General features: G+C 37.5%; 1 protein-coding gene across 10 annotated transcripts in view; it reads left to right on the forward strand.

Moving 5' to 3' along the window:
• Positions 1-16,646, forward strand: part of UTRN (utrophin) — a 594,041-nt gene that overhangs the window by 139,872 nt on the left and 437,523 nt on the right. For all 10 annotated transcript variants that reach the window (XM_073022551.1, XM_073022550.1, XM_073022552.1 and 7 more), the window contains 9 exons: positions 1,295-1,372; positions 1,742-1,834; positions 4,043-4,215; positions 6,585-6,700; positions 7,395-7,555; positions 12,217-12,420; positions 13,725-13,906; positions 14,889-15,039; positions 16,524-16,643. In XM_073022551.1, the coding sequence (XP_072878652.1) occupies positions 1,295-1,372; positions 1,742-1,834; positions 4,043-4,215; positions 6,585-6,700; positions 7,395-7,555; positions 12,217-12,420; positions 13,725-13,906; positions 14,889-15,039; positions 16,524-16,643 (1,278 nt within the window). The remainder of the gene's footprint in view (positions 1-1,294; positions 1,373-1,741; positions 1,835-4,042; positions 4,216-6,584; positions 6,701-7,394; positions 7,556-12,216; positions 12,421-13,724; positions 13,907-14,888; positions 15,040-16,523; positions 16,644-16,646) is intronic.

Raw genomic sequence — 16,646 nt, forward strand, 5'->3', positions numbered from 1 at the left:
AGGGCAGAATGTTTTGAACAGCAGAGTCTGGAGACAAACACATTGAAATTTTAAATATTTTTTAAAATAATTGTTCAGGCTGGGCACAGTAGCTCACGCCTGTAATCCTAGCACTTTGGGAGGCCAAGGCGGGTGGATTGCCTGAGCTCAGCAGTTCGAGACCAGCCTGGGCAGCGCAGTGAAGCCCCGTCTCTACTAAAATACAAAAAATTAGCTGGGCGTGGCGGCATGCACCTGTAATTCCAGGTATTCGGGAGACTGAGGCCTGGAGAATTGCTTGAACCTGGGAGGCAGAGCTTGCAGTGAGCCGAGATTGTGTCACTGCATTCCAGCCCGGGCAACAGAGCGAGGCTCCGTCTCTAAAAAAACACAAAAAGTTGTCAAAAACAATGACATCCATTTTTTATTCAGATTTTCAAGATTGTATTTTGTTTATTTATTTTTTAAATACACCTCTATTATTTTATGTGTAGGATACTCCATAGTCATGCAGAAAAAACTGCCAATGAAGAGGATGCATTTATGGGTACAAATGTTAACTCTAGAGGTAGAGGTACTATCACAGGACAGACATGCACTCCTGAAGATGAATTTCTTTCTTGCAGAAGTGTGGGGTGTCATTCTCTCCCTTTGCCCTCCAGGTGGTGGGTAGATAACTGTTAGACAGGCTGATCCCTCTCTCAGATAAGGTTCCCAGGCCAGTGAAGTAGAAAGAAGCTGCATAGGTTATCTTTCCCCGGGTGTGGATTCCCTGCCTTCCGAGGGCTCTTGTAATGCTACCTGGAGCCTGGGGATGGTGCCTCTGAATCCTCCTTGCTCTGTTCACATCTGTGCAGAATAAAGAGGCCACAGCTTCTCTAAAATCCTTCTGCAGCCATACCAATTGAGAGACAGGAAGCTTTGTTCATAGAGCACTGTTTTCCAAACTTGTCTGCCCATTAGAACTATAGGCAATCTTTTAAAAATCCCAAGTCCAGACCACACCCTAGACCCATTAAGCCACACTCTTTGGGGGTGGGGTTGGACTGAGGGATTGGTGTTTTTATGAAGCTGCCTAGGACATTTCATTGTGCTTGCAAGTTAGGGAACTGCTATCTTAAGATGTTGTTAGTTGAGGGATTTACATACTGTGAACACCAGCTTCCAGGGTGGTAACCTGAGACTTCAGCCAGAGCTCCTGCCTCTGAGGGGCCCTGCACCTTGAGCTGCTCTTCTGTGTATATCTCAATGTTAGTGTTTGTCAGACATATGGAGGGACAATCAGTTTTACTTGCTTTTGTGTTTTATTTTCCAGCCAAAGGAACGTGGTTCCACAAGGGTACATGCCTTAAATAACGTCAACAGAGTGCTGCAGGTTTTACATCAGAACAATGTAAGCTTGTAATGTGAGTTTTGGGGGTTTGTGCTGCCATCAGCATTATTTATTGTGAAACTCGCCAACTGCTTGATGCATTGGCATCCACTGATTCTTGTAAACATTTTTTATTATGAGAAATATTGAACTTTTTCTATGAGTGAAGAAACAGTCATGTGCTTTTTCTGATGGCTATGTTGATCTGTGGTATAAATAATACATTTTTGAGATTTAGGTTCACCTGATTCTCTAAAATGAAATTTCTCTTATCTCTCACTTATACTGCTGTCCAAATGTGCTAAAATGAAAACCTGGAGTTCTGTGAATAAATTGTCTTAAAAGTGTTTTTTTGTTTTGTTTTGTTTTTTGTTTTTTTTTTCTTAATAGGTGGAATTAGTGAATATAGGGGGAACTGACATTGTGGATGGAAATCACAAACTGACTTTGGGTTTACTTTGGAGCATCATTTTGCACTGGCAGGTGGGGAAATTTCCAATCACTTTTTAATAGAGATGGAAAATGTATTGTTTGTCTTTTGGTTTCTTAGGGCTGCCATAACCAAGTACCACAAGCTGCTTGGTTTGAACAACAGAAATTTGTTGTCTCCCAGTTCTGGAGGCTGGAAGTCCAAAATCAAGGCATCAGCAGGGTTGTTTTTTCCTGAGGTCTCTGAGGGAGACTCTGATCCATGCCTTGCCCCCAAATTCTGGTGGTTTGTCTGCAATCTTTGCAGTTCCTTGGCCTGTGATAAGATAGCTCCAGTGTTGCCGTGGTGTTCTCCCTGTGTGCATATCTGTGTCAAATTTCCTCTTTTTGTAAAGACATCAGTCATATTGGATTTAGGGCCCACCTTACTCCTGTGTGACCTCATTCTTACTAGTGACATCTGCAATTACCTTATTTCCAAATAGAGCCCCTCTCTGAAGTACTCAACATATTAATTTTAGAGAACATAATTCCACTCATAACAATTTTCAATGGAAGAGGCTGACAAAATGCCCTATTTTTGTGGTCTAGGAAAAAAAGTACGCACCTTTCTTACGTTAAATTTTAAAAATTGACATAATTTCATGTCCAGAAAAGTTGCAGGAATAGTTCAAAGAATTCCCAAGTACCTTTCACTCACATTTCCTAAATGTTACCAGTTGTCAATATTGCATTTGTACTCTCTCCCTATCTGCCTAAAATATTTACTGTGTATTTTCTAAAACCATGGCATTCTCCTAAAAACAAGAACTCTCATATGTAAACACAATAGCATACTGGTATAATAATATGAAATGTGAAATACTGATATTTAAAATGCCAATCATTGATTATTAAATATGAAAACTTAATATACAATTATTAAAATCAAGAAAATAACATTGAAATAATACAATTATGTAATCTACAGATCTTAGATTTTTGTCAGTTGTCCCAGTAATATCCTTAGTAGTGAAAGAAAATCTGAGATCATGCATTACATTTATTTTTCATGTCTCTTTAGTCCTCCTTAATCTGGAAGTTTTTGAGTCTTTGTATTTCATGATATTGATATTTTTGAAGAGTGCTGGCCAGTTATTTTGTAGAATATCTCTCTAGGTGGGCTTGGGCTTGGCTGAGGTTTCCTTATGATTAAGTTCAGGTTGTTCACTTTTGGCAAGGACGTGACAAAAGTGACGTGAGTTCTTCTTAGCGCATCATATCGGGGATAGGTGATGTCCATCAGTTCTTTTTCTGGCAGTGTTAACTTTGTTTGGCTAAGGTGGTATTTACCAAGTTTCTTCCCTGTAATTTGACTACCCTTTGTTATTAAAAGTATCGGGTGGGGATATACTTTGAGACTGTATAAATATTTAGTTTTTATCGAAGTTTTATTCATTAGTTTTAGCACCCATTCATACTTTTTGCCTGGACCAGCTATTATTATGATGCTTGATAGATCATGATTTTCTAATTTCATGATTCCTTCTACATTAGTTGACTTTCTACTTGTAAGGAAGAGCTTCCCCTTATTTCTTCTTTCTCTGTCTATCTTATCTCTCTCTCCATTCATTTAGTCATTTACATATCAGTATAGATTCATGGACATTTGTATAGGTTTATAATCTTTTACTAGTATTCATTTGAGTGTTCAAGTCATCCTAGATTTGGCCAGTGTGAGCCCCTTAAATTGGCTCCTGTGTCCCTTAGATAGATCTGTGTCATTCTTTGAGCACTTTCTTGAAACATGTTTACTAATTTAGAATAATAATTTAAAATGTTAGTTCTAGAGTATAATTGTGATTGCAATCAGGAAAGATACTTTATTTTTAGGTACTCAAAAGTTTTTCCTCTCTAATTTTTGTAGAAAGTAAACTTTTTTAAATTGAAAAGGTCTTTGTAAACACATAAACTATGACTTTCTATGACTATGAAAGTAGTGTTCTTTGTAACCAAACATAGTATATGTTGCTTAAGATATAGAAAACACAGTAATGTATAACAGTGAGGTAAAAATCACCTCAAATTTTGTCCCCCAAAATAATCACTGTTAAAATTTATTGCTCCAGTGTCTACAGAAAAATCTGAAGTAAAATGAATGCCAGTTATCTGATCCATAATGGTTAATTAGTGCAATATTGCTTTTTCAAAGACTTCATTGAATTAAATAGAAGTAAACGATTGAAGTATTAGTTATAGACAGGCCTGGTTTCTCTTACATAGGTGAAAGATGTCATGAAGGATGTCATGTCGGACCTGCAGCAGACCAACAGTGAAAAGATCCTGCTCAGCTGGGTGCGTCAGACCACCAGGCCCTATAGCCAAGTCAACGTCCTCAACTTCACCACCAGCTGGACAGATGGACTCGCCTTTAATGCTGTCCTCCACCGACATAAGTGAGACATTACTCTATCTAGAAGTGGGCTTTACAAATTCATGTTTCTTCTCTGCCCCTTTGCTGCCACCACTACTCCCTGAAGCCCCTTCTCCAGTCCCACTGCTCTCCTTTCTGCATATGTTCTACCAAAACCTTAAGAAAAGAAATATCATGGAAGAAAACTACCCATCAAGTCTTTATTTCCTTAGGACTTAAATGCCACAATACAAGGTCCATAGTTTCTCCTGCATATTTATGAATTTAAAAAATATGAAATAACTTACATAGTTCAACCCCAGTCATTCAGCACTAACTGATAATATATACAAAAAATTGTGTTAGCTTTTCTTCTCATACCGAAAGTAGAACTCTGTAAATTCAATGCATTCCCAATTAAAATAAAAAGTAGCCAAATTGTCTTTAATGAAACTTGTGAACAGATTCTAGTTATATAAAAGACGAGGCCCAAGAATAGCCAGTAGACTTCTGAAGAAGAACCAGGCTAAAATACTTTCCAAAAAGAAAGTATGAAGCTATATTAATTAAGACTATGCAGTACTATCAATATACACACCAATGTAAGCTGAACCATATGAAATTGCCTACGTGACTGTTTTGCTGTATAAGAGTGGTATTTTCATATGGTTCAACCTAATAAAATTAAGAACTCAGAAATGGCTCCATTACACAGGAAAATCTGATATATGCTTGAGCTGACATTGCAGATTAATAGATGGTTTGGACAATTGATTACCCATATATAAATAAATGCATTGGATCTTTACTTCACCACACTAAAATAATAATAATAATAATTTCTACATGAATCAGGGATTGAAATGCCAAAGGCAAAATTTGTTATGTTTTATTGTTGTTGTAAATGATTACTTTTCTCAAGTTTCATTTCCTCTATTTTTTTTTGCTGGTATATAAAAGTGCAATAGATGTTTCTACATCTTATATCTGGGAACTTAATCATTTCTTACACATTTTAGTAAGTTTGTCTCTGTAGATTGTAGGTTTTTTGGGAGAGGAGGGATTAGAATGTCCTAGAATTATGATCCTTTTATTTCTTCTGTTTTCTTTTTTGTTCTCTATTGTGCCTTGTCCTTCAATGCAGTGTTGATTTAAATTGGTGATAGTGAGTAGAATTTTTGTTGTTGATAACAAAAGGAGTGTTTTTAGTTTTACCATAAGAACAATGTTTTTTGTAGCTTTTTGGGTATACTTTTTATGAGGTTAAAGAATCCCTCCCTGCCAGTATTCATCCACTCCTCCTTTGTCAGTTTAAGAAGGTTGCCCTAGGTTTCTACTTGGTTAAGGGATTTTATCAAGAAAGTGTAGAGTTTTAGCCAATATGCCTTTCAATTTATTAATTAATTGATTCAACAAATATGCGTGGAGTGCCTTTTACGTGCTAGACACAGGGTATATGGCAGAGAACAAAACGGGCAAAAGTCTTAGTTCTCCTTGAGCTTATGTTCCAACAGAGGGAGATAGACAATAATAAAGTTGTGTAGTATATAGAAATAGTACACACACTGAAGAAAAATACATCAGACAACAGCAGAGGAGGCACCTGGGATAAGAGAGGCCAGTGGCTGTAGTGACCTGAGTTGGGGGAGTAATGGGAGATGAATTCAGGGAGGAAAGTGGGGGAAGTGCATCTCAGAAGGTGGGTGGATCTAACATGCAAGAACAGATACAGAATAAAGAAAATGATGAACTTTTGGGTAAGTCAAAGCAACAGTAATGTCCAATTTGTGGGATTAAAAGAAAACCAAGATAGAAACGAAATACAGTACTAGACAATATAGTAGCATGGAAGCGGGGCGTTGGAGGGAAACTCTTCCAATGTTTTTGTTTTAGGAATATCCTGAGAACAGATTAGAGCTGGATTTTGTGTTCTGCTAATCTTGATCTTTTAACTGAAGAATTTAGTCCGTTAACATTGATTGTGATAATTTATATATTTAGGTTCATTTTTACAACATAGTGTGAGCTGCTCATTTGTCTTATCTTTTCTGTGTTTTTTTAAATTTTTTATTTTTACTTTCTTATCTCTTTTTGTATCGGTAGGTTCCCCCTTACCCCCTTTTCTTCTGCTCTTTGGGAAATATTACATACTACTTCTAGTCTTAATGGTTACCACAGAAAAGAGCAGTCCTATTTAGCTAATACAAGATTCTTGGAAAGTATTATCTGTTATTTTCATATTTGTGAATCAATTTCAAGTACGTATTTGACAAGTCTTTGGAATATAAAAATAAACTCAAAAAATCCTCACAAATAAAAATAATCTAAAACTAAAATGTATTATAGTATAACAATGCCTACTTTGTTTCCACATATTTCATCTTCATTGCATTTTATTTGCATGGTTTTCAGACCTGATCTCTTCAGCTGGGATAAAGTTGTCAAAATGTCACCAATTGAGAGACTTGAACACGCCTTCAGCAAGGCTCAAACTTATTTGGGAATTGAAAAGCTGTTAGATCCTGAAGGTATTGTTCAGTGTTTAATTTCAGCCTTGATTTTACTTTACAGTTTTGCATTCTTGAAAAGCAGTGTTTCTTTGTCCTTTTAAAAATGAATTATGAGACCTGAAGAACCTTTTCCTTTTTGGAGTATAGGTGCAAGTCATTTTATTACTGACAGTTATTAATACTTTTGTACTTAGCAATTTGTAGGATCCTTTAGGTAGAAATTTAACTACAGCACTGGACAATAGTTAATCTAAATTAAGTAAGAATTAAAGTTTTAAGAAAATGTAATTATTAGATAAATTCAGTATCTGGTTAGTCCATTAAAAAGCATTTTTATGTGAGCTTCTTGCATGTGATGTAAAGACTTTAGTTATAAATATTGCAGGATTGAATTCTAGACTTATTTTCATAGTATGAATAAAGTCTGTATCTTTATCTTAAATGGTAACATATGGTAGCTTATCTTTGACCATTTTGGGGAAGCTTTTAGGGAAGACTTTAAAAAATGATATACTGAACAAAAATGAGTAATCCCTTTTGCCTTTGTCTCATATATTTTGAAGTGGCAATTTACTGAGCTGTGGTATTGCAAAGATTATGTATTAGGTATTGTTTATGGGTACTAAGGAGAGTTATTTTATATCTAATATTGAGAAATTCACATATTTTGGACACCTAATTTAAGCTGGTTCTTATATTCTTCCACTTTTAGATGTTGCCGTTCAGCTTCCTGACAAGAAATCCATAATTATGTATTTAACATCTTTGTTTGAGGTGCTACCTCAGCAAGTCACTATAGATGCCATCCGTGAGGTAGAGACACTCCCAAGGAAATATAAGAAAGAATGTGAGGAAGAAGCAATTAATATACAGGTACAGATAACATTTTATTAAAGTGTTTGGCTCGCCCTATTTGTTTTCTCCTAGGCAGTAGATAAAAACACTTTCAGAGGGTTTTTTTCTTGACTGAGAACTTCTTGGTTTCTCAGCTTACATTTGCATAAGAAGTTCAGTTTAGCAGTTAGCATTCTGTCACATTCATGTAATAGAAAAACCATAACTCAGTGGACTTTATTAAGAAGGAAAATACCTTATTTCACCCAGAAAAACTGGGCTGTTGATCATGCTGCTGCATGACATGCTGAGAATCTATGTTTTTACATCATCTGGTTGCCAGCTTTTATTTCTGTCATGTGCTAAGGATGGTTTTTCTCATATCAGCCTAGTTTTTGTTCTAAGTACTAATTGTCTTTCTTTTTTCGCCATTGAAAAAAAGATTTTTTTTTTCCGTTATATATCTCACAAGGGCTATCAAAATGTAAGCCTTATTTTCCCTTTCCTTTAGGAGCAGTAATGTATGGTAAACTACTGGTGAGCTTTTCATGAAGGGATTATGATGATTTCATTCATCAGGATATAAATGAATTTTTAAAGAGAGAAATAAAATCATAATTTATTTTCTTACTTAGTTATACTGTTTGAATGAATCCATATTTAATCTCATTCTGTTTTAGTCCAACCAGTCCTTGTAATTTATAAGATGAGAGAGTCTTAAGAGTTGGACCTAAGAAGTCACTTGGTTCAATATTCTAGTGACCAAGCAACCAAAACATACATGTAGATTTCAAAATTATAAGAAATACATTTCAGAGAGAAAGCAAGTTTGGGCTCCAGACCTTAAATTAATCCTGTTGCTACTTGTTTTGGGTTGTTACTTAAACTCTTAATCACAGTTTTGTCTGCAAAATGTGGTTAAAACCACCTACTTCATAAAGATAATGAATTCAAAGTATCTAAAATGACATTGATAAGCACTCAACAAGCAACAGCTATCATTATTATCATTTTTCTTCTGGATTTGTTTTGGCATTCTCATTTAACAGATTTCTTTAAAAAATTATTTAATTCTCATATTATGATACTAGTCTTGAATTGACACAGCATCCTTTTCCTTCCTCTGAGATTCAGAGAATTTACTTATTATTTTAAATTTTATTTGGGTAGTGTGTACCAATCCTTTTATTTCCCCCATTTCAAAAATAGAGTGATTTATAGAAAAAGAAAAAAACATTTATTGAAAAGAAAGGATTGAGAAATGAGGCCTGATTGTGAACCCACTCTTTTGAAGTGAATATCAAATGATGCTGACGAAAATTCCTAACTTACTGTAATTGAAAAAACTGCTAGGAAGCATTTGCATCTACAAGTGTAGTTATTATTCTACATTAATGATGCACCTTTTTAGATGGCTCAGATGATCTTCTGGGTTTGTTTTGGGGTTTTAGATTCATTTCCTTATTGCATTTTGTTAGAAGGTGGAGATATTTAGCTCTTATAGTTAAGGACCTTCTCTCTTAAAAAGGAGGGAGACTTCATTTACTTTTCATGATGTGCGGATAAAATAACCACTTATGTTTAGGGCTCAGGGTGGCATGATAAGAACTTCAGAAAACATTTGCTATCTGATTAAGTGCAAGTATATTAACACTAACGTCGTCATTTGCAAGCTTTCATTAGTGCCTTAGAGGCTGAATTACGCTAATTGAAAACTAAAATGTGATCAAGTTTTTTTTTTTTTTTTTTTTTTTTTTTTTTTTTTTTTGAGACAGAGTCTCGCTCTGTCGCCCAGGCTGGAGTGCAGTGGTGGATCTCAGCTCACTGCAAGCTCCGCCTCCCAGGTTCACGCCATTCTCCTACCTCAGCCTCCCGAGTAACTGGGACTACAGGCGTCCGCCACCTCGCCCAGCTAGTTTTTTGTATTTTTTTTTTAGTAGAGACGGGGTTTCACCGTGTTAGCCAGGATAGTCTCGATCTCCTGACCTCGTGATCCGCCCGTCTCGGCCTCCCAAAGTGCTGGGATTACAGGCTTGAGCCACCGCGCCCAGCGGTGATCAAGCTTTAATCATCTCTCTGACATAGCTTGCCGTCCACTACTCTCCTAATAGCCAGACTTCTTCTGCCCTGTTCTTTCTACAAACATACGCTGGTGGTCAGTGAATAATTCCTGCATTCAGATATTCACTCTTTAAATATCTGTCAGTTGAAAGTTTCCTCATGTGTTTGAATTAATACCATCTGAACATTTGTGTTTAGATAATGCCTTCCTTCTCGACCTCATGGATACTGGTGCCTATCTCAGTGACTTTTGGCTGGTCACAAACTGTCCTGGTTCTTAGATATTCTCATTTTAGTATAGAGGTTTGTAGCTAAATGATCTCCAGGGGTTATTTTAATTCTGCAGTTTTAGGATTTTTGGTCCATAACTTAACTCATTTTTATTTCTCTGTCTTTGGCACCATCTGTCTTTCAATTATCCATGGTTTCAACTCTGTGCTGATTGGCTCATTTCTTAACTCATATATTCAGTTTCCTGGATTCTTCACGTCTTCCTCCAAAATGTCTTTTGTGTGTGTTTTCATTCTATTCCAGCCTTCATACTAATTAAAGACTTCATTTTCTCCTGTAGTTTACAAGATGTGGCCTACCTCTGCTACTCTGCCCTGCAGTTAGAGTGGACTTTTTCCACTTTTTCCCCAAGATTCTTGTTCGTGCAGGTTCCCATCTGTTAAATGCTTCCCCACCCACCATTATATGGAAGGCTGCACATTTTTCCTCAGTTTAAATGGAGCCTTTTCAGAGAAGTCTTTTCTGATTAATCTATCAAAATACAACTCTCTGTCTGCCTGTCTCTTTCTCTCTCTCTATCTTGGTTTCTTGCTATCACAGTATTTTTGTAAACTGTGCTAAGAATTTTAAATTATATCTTAAGAGCATTGGGAAAGCCAGCGAAAGGTTTTCAGCAGGTACGTCTTATGATGGGATTACATTTTTGAAAGATCATTCTGGCTGCTGTGTGAGAAAAGGACTGTGGATTATGAAGGTGAGAGTGTTGGGTGGGGGAAAACAGTAAAGTAAAGGCACTTGTTAGCAGGTATTCCGGTTCAGAAGATGGATGTAGGTGGTCGTGGAAAGGGAAAGGTCTGGATGGATTTGAGATCAGTTTTGAAGGAAGGTCAGAATTACTTACATATTAAATGTGGAAGGTGAAGGAGAGAAGCCAGACTGGCTCCCAGGTTTGTAGCTGGAGTACCTTGTTGTAGGGAGGAGCTTCTACTGAGATGGAGAAGCCTGAGGAGGAACAATTGGAATAAAGTGAAGGGTTTGAATATGAACATGGTTTAATACTCCTAGGAGGCATTGAAGTAGAGAGATGAAGATTAGTGGGATACTAGAGTTTGGAATCCAGACTCCTAGGTGGTTCTAGATGGTTCTTTAAATCCAATAAGAGTAGATGAGATTACTCAGAGTATAGAGAGGGGAGAAAAAAGAGCCCAGGACTTAATTTGGGGGAGACTCATTACTTATGAGTCAGCAGCTGCTGTTGAACCAGCAAGAAACAAGGGCAGTGTCGTAGAAGCAGGGAAAGAAGCTTCCGGAAGCTGAGGTTGCTCAGCCTTGAGGAATGCTACCGAGGGCTGAAGCAAGGAACGTGGGTGGCCAGCTCTCTGGGCTTTCTTGGGCAGTTCTGATTTAGATTTGTTGTTCGAGCATAGTTATTATCAAAAATTAGTTTGTTGGTTAATTATATGGTCACTGTGATGATGATGCTGGAAAGGTCCGTTTGGCAATGGGAAGGTTATTGGTGACATTGGCAAAAGCTTTTTCAGTTGAGTCATGGGGCAAATAGCAAGTTGAAGTTAGAGGGAATGTTAACAAACCGTAGCTGTTAAATACCTGAGCATTTTTTGTGTTGTTCTCTATACGTTTCTGTACGTTTGAAATATTCTACTTAAAAATTATGCGTGAGAGTTGATAAAGTAGAGACGGAATGTAGACAAGTCTTAAAGAAGTCTTGCTCTGAAAGGGAATAAAAGAACTAGGGAGAGTCAATTTGGTTATAAGCTCTTAAAGTATATAATGAAATACTCAGTTGTTTAGAAAGAAGTTGAAAGAAATTTATTCCATGAGCCCTAAAAGGCCATCAAATAAACCAGAGGGCAATTGCCTAAGAAAAATACAATCAGTACAACAGCCTGTGTGGCTGTCTTAGAATGCAGTTCAGCAAAAATAATTTACCTAAGGGTCAAAGCAGAAGTCTAACTTTTCTTTTTCTTTAAATTACAGAAAAGGCCCAACATGCTGTAGCTCCTCTATGAAACTTTCCTGACTGTTTTAGCCTTTGTTGAACTCAAATATCATGCCTTGTTGGGACCATGGCATTTACAACTTTTCTAATAGCTGTTTTTCAATTTCTGTTCAGAAGTGATTCATGTAGGTTCTCTGTCCCTGACTATATCAGAATCTCCTTGAGTACAGAATTCATGAGTGCATGCTGCTTTTATACTCTTTGCTACCCTAGTGCACTTACTCAATGCTTCAGACTCATTCATGACTGTGCCCACCTGGCTCCTGAGAATTGGATTAGTGCCTAAGACAGAGTGGTGTCTACTTTGGGTTTGCCATACAGTGTGAGTTTGCTGAACACCTCTTGCTTTCATGGTAAGTGTGGGTTTTTCTTGGCTTTGTTTTTACAGAGTACAGCGCCCGAGGAGAAGCATGAGATTCCCCGAGCTGAGACCCCCAGCACTGTCACTGAGGGTGACGCGGATCTGGACAGCTATCAGATAGCATTGGAGGAAGTGCTGACCTGGTTGCTTTCTGCCGAGGACACTTTCCAGGAGCAGGATGATATTTCTGATGATGTTGAAGAAGTCAAAGACCAGTTTGCAACCCATGAAGTAAATATCTGTAGTTTCTTAGCAGGGTGTGTCCCCCACGGGATCTGAGTCTTAATTAGGGACTCTACTCTCCTATTTGTTATCTACCGAATTCTGTTCTTTGGGAAGGTCAATGGTTTATTTCAGGAACTGTGATATTTAAATAGTGCTTTGTTACATAATTGGTATGGGTGATTAAACTGTGCCTCAGAATTAGATTTTAGATTTTAATCTCCTTGTATGTTTTGGAGAGCCACTGATGGAAATCATTGCATAGTACTGCTCAGTTCTGAAGTGCATTGTTATATTTCAAAAGCGAAGGAGTGAACCAGTACACCAAATCTTTAAGATCTGAGTGTTCTCTAGGAAATGATTATTCTTTTTAATTGCATGATTAGACAAATGTCATACCCAGGGTTCCTGTATTTTTTTATATCTTAAAAGTTTCCTGCTCCTTTGAGGACATACTATATTACAGCATAGTGAATTTCACTATATGGAGATTTCTTTTGGTTAAATTTTTCTTTTGTATAAGTATGTTAATTGACAGATCTTATTTGTTGTTTTGGATAGAAAATAATATAAGTGGTAACATCTCTTAAATAATTCCTCTTGGGTGAGTATGGTATTTTATTTTATATATATATATAAAATAAATATTATATATATAAATATATATATAATAAATTATATATATATATATTTATATATATATATATTTTAAATAGAGTCTTACTCTGTCGCCCAGGCTGGAGTACAGCGGCGTGATCTCGGCTCACTGCAACTTCTACCTCCTGGCTTCAAGTGATTCTCTTGCCTCAGCCTCCCAAATAGCTGGGACCATAAACATGTGCCACCACGCCCAGCTAATTTTTTGTATTTTTAGTGGAGATGGGGTTTCACCATGTTGTCCAGGCTGGTCTTGAACTCCTGGCCTAAGTGATCCACCCACCTCAGCCTTCCAAAGTGCTGGGATTACAGGTGTGAGCCACTATGCCCGGCCTTTTATTTATTGTATTTATTTAGAATTCCATGTCCATGATCTATGAGTAGCGTAGTCAGCATTTACTTTAAAACAGCTGGTACTATCAGGTGCAACGTTGCTTGCTTTTAGCTATGTCTCTTTTAACTTATGGCAGGTGATTATTCCTATTTTCAGAGCTTAAAAAATGGGGTCAATGTCTGCACTGTTTGCACTCTACTAGGCTACCTTTTTTTGCATCACTGACATTTAGGTTAGGCATTAGCAATTTGTTCAGTTTTTTTTTTTTTTTTTTTTTTTTGCACTGAGTAACTCACAAATTATACCAAATGTCCCTTTCTAGGCTTTTATGATGGAACTGACTGCACACCAGAGCAGTGTGGGCAGCGTCCTGCAGGCAGGCAACCAACTGATAACACAAGGAACTCTATCAGACGAAGAGGAATTTGAGATTCAGGAACAGATGACCCTGCTGAATGCTAGATGGGAGGCTCTTAGGGTGGAGAGTATGGACAGACAGTCCCGGTGAGTGGAAAGCCAAGAAATGCACTTAATTCCACAGGCTGCTTTGCACAGTTGAGCTCTAGGAGATGTCTGCATGTCTGCGAAAGCGAGATGATTACAGAACTTGCCTCGGAAAAGTAAGACTCTTTTCTATGGGTAATATTGCTGGAATTTTGCATGATCTTTGTTTCCCCTTTGGTGTGCTAGCCATACCAGAAGGTAAAAGTTGGAATACAGAACTTAACAAAAAGGGAAAAGAGGACAGGCCTGATGGCTCATGCCTGTAATCCCAGCACTTGGGAGGCTGACGCGAGTGGATCACTTGAGGCCAGGAGTTCGATACCAGCCTGGGCAACATGGTGAAACTCTGTCTCTATTAAAAATACAAAAATTAGCTGGGCATGGTGGGCCACGCTTGTAATCCTAGCTATTTGGGAGGTTGAGGTTTGAGAATTCCTTGAACCAGGAGTTAGAGGTTGCAGTGAGCTGAGATTCAGCCACTGCACTCCAGCCTGGGCAACAAAGTGAGACTGTCTCCAAAAAAAGGAAAAGACATTTCATATGGGCAGTTACTTATTGGCAATATTAAAATCAGCTAAACATTAACTTGGTGTGAAGACAGGACTATGTAGTATTGATCTACTTTTCCATTTTGTAACTTTTATTTTAAAGCTTTCTCATGGTTTATTTTATTTCATGTATTGTATCTTCTGGAGCAAACTTCCACCTATTTAATAAGTAGGAATTCCTGACTGAAGAAATAATGATTCTGATATGAATACAGGGTGCTGTTATTTGCATTCTTTGTCTGCATTTAATGAACTCCATTTAGGAAAAAAGAAAAGTTTACTTTCCTGGCTTCTATATTTAAAGACTAAATGCTACCTAGAATGTTTAGACAAGGGTGTTTTCCCTTGCCCTGTATCTCTGGTGCCCAGAATGTGTATTTGACTTTGCAAAGGGAAAAGGCTTGTAGGAATAACGCTGTGCTCCCCACGGGCAGGCTGCACGACGTTCTGATGGAACTACAGAAGAAGCAACTGCAGCAGCTCTCCACCTGGTTAACGCTCACAGAGGAGCGCATTCAGAAGATGGAAACTTGCCCCCTGGACGATGATGTAAAATCCCTACAAAAGCTGCTAGAAGAACATAAAGTAAATCTGTCTCATATTTCTTTGATACCTTATCAAATATGAAAGAGCAGCACTTAGCATCTCAGAGGCTGATGATGTCTATCATTAACATGAAGTTGTAACACTTCTTCAGGGTTCTCTTCATTTAGTAGCTCACGGTGGAATTGATAGGGATGAGACTTTTCTGAGCCAGGGATAAAAGGGCAGGTAAAATTTTATATGTGATGTACAGTTTTCTTATGAAAGTACATAGCTTTCATACAACTGGAGAAGGGTTCTTTTGACCCTGTAAGTGGTGAAGAACCCTACCATGTTGGCGTTCACACGGTGTGTGGGTGAAGAGCAAATTCTGAGAGGTGTCTGTACCTAAACCTTTAAGGAGAGCTGTTTCTTTGTCTGTGATCCAGGAAAGCATCAGGCGTTACGGGAGGAACCGATATTAGTTGGGCTTTTAATTTGGTCACTAGTTTAGGAGATAAACTTTTCATAGTTAAGATAAGGAAAGGTAGAATAAAATATGCTCTCTGTAAACTGAAGACTTTTATTGATCAGTGAAACACTGAGGTAACTGATGCGTAAAATTTTAGGAATACATTAAACACACCTCTGAGAAGCTTGTGAGAACACTATTGATAGTGTTTAAATACATTTTCTTTCTTTTCTTTTCTTTTTTTTTTTTTTTTTTTTTGAGATGGAGTCTTGCTCTATCACCCAGGCTGGAGTGCAATGGCAAAATCTCAGCTCCCCCCTGGGTTCAAGTGATTCTCCCACCTCAGCCTCCCAAGTAGCTATGACTATAGTCGTGTGCCACCACGGCTAATTTTTTGTATTTTTAGTAAGGTTGGGGTTTCACCATGTTGGCCAGGCTGGTCTTGAACTCCTGACCTCAAGTGATCCACCTGCCTTGGCTTCCCAAAGTGCTGGGATTACAGATGTGAGCCACCATGCCCAGCCTATAAATTTTCTATACACATGTATCCAATGACTATGCTCTTCCCATGGAAAAGGTGAGAGAATCTAAGGTGTCCATACTTCCTTAGCCGCTTTATTGGGTAGCTAATCAGAGTAACTTTTGACTATCATGTAACATTCTACTTATCTCTTTATACCGTCCTACACTAGATAAAATGATTTCTGACTTGGTATATTTAAGCTCTGGACTTTTTTGCTTTACCACCTCTACATTTTTGTCTTAATTCTTAGTATGGACACTCAACTCCTTTATGCTATAAATTCTGAGGGAGGGTCAGAACTTGAATAAAAGTGGTGGTATCTCCATTTGCAGTCTGTTATAACATTGCATCCTCAAACTGCCTTTGTTGATAATGGAATGTAAAGATGTAAGATAGGATTAGTTTCATTAGTAGAACACTTGGGGTACTGACTGGAAATTTAAATACGATGCCTCATTAACTGTCCTTAATTACTATTGACAACTGAGTGCATTTTAAATAGGTAAATGTGAAAGAGTAGAAATAATGGTTTATCTTAATTTTTTTCTCTAGAGTTTGCAAAGTGATCTTGAGGCTGAACAGGTGAAAGTAAATTCGCTAACTCACATGGTGGTCATTGTTGATGAAAACAGTGGCGAGAGTGCTACAGCTATCCTAGAAGACCAGTTACAGGTA

The sequence above is a fragment of the Chlorocebus sabaeus genome, chromosome 13, assembly GCF_047675955.1.
Source record: "Chlorocebus sabaeus isolate Y175 chromosome 13, mChlSab1.0.hap1, whole genome shotgun sequence".
In the NCBI taxonomy this organism is placed as follows: domain Eukaryota; kingdom Metazoa; phylum Chordata; class Mammalia; order Primates; family Cercopithecidae; genus Chlorocebus; species Chlorocebus sabaeus.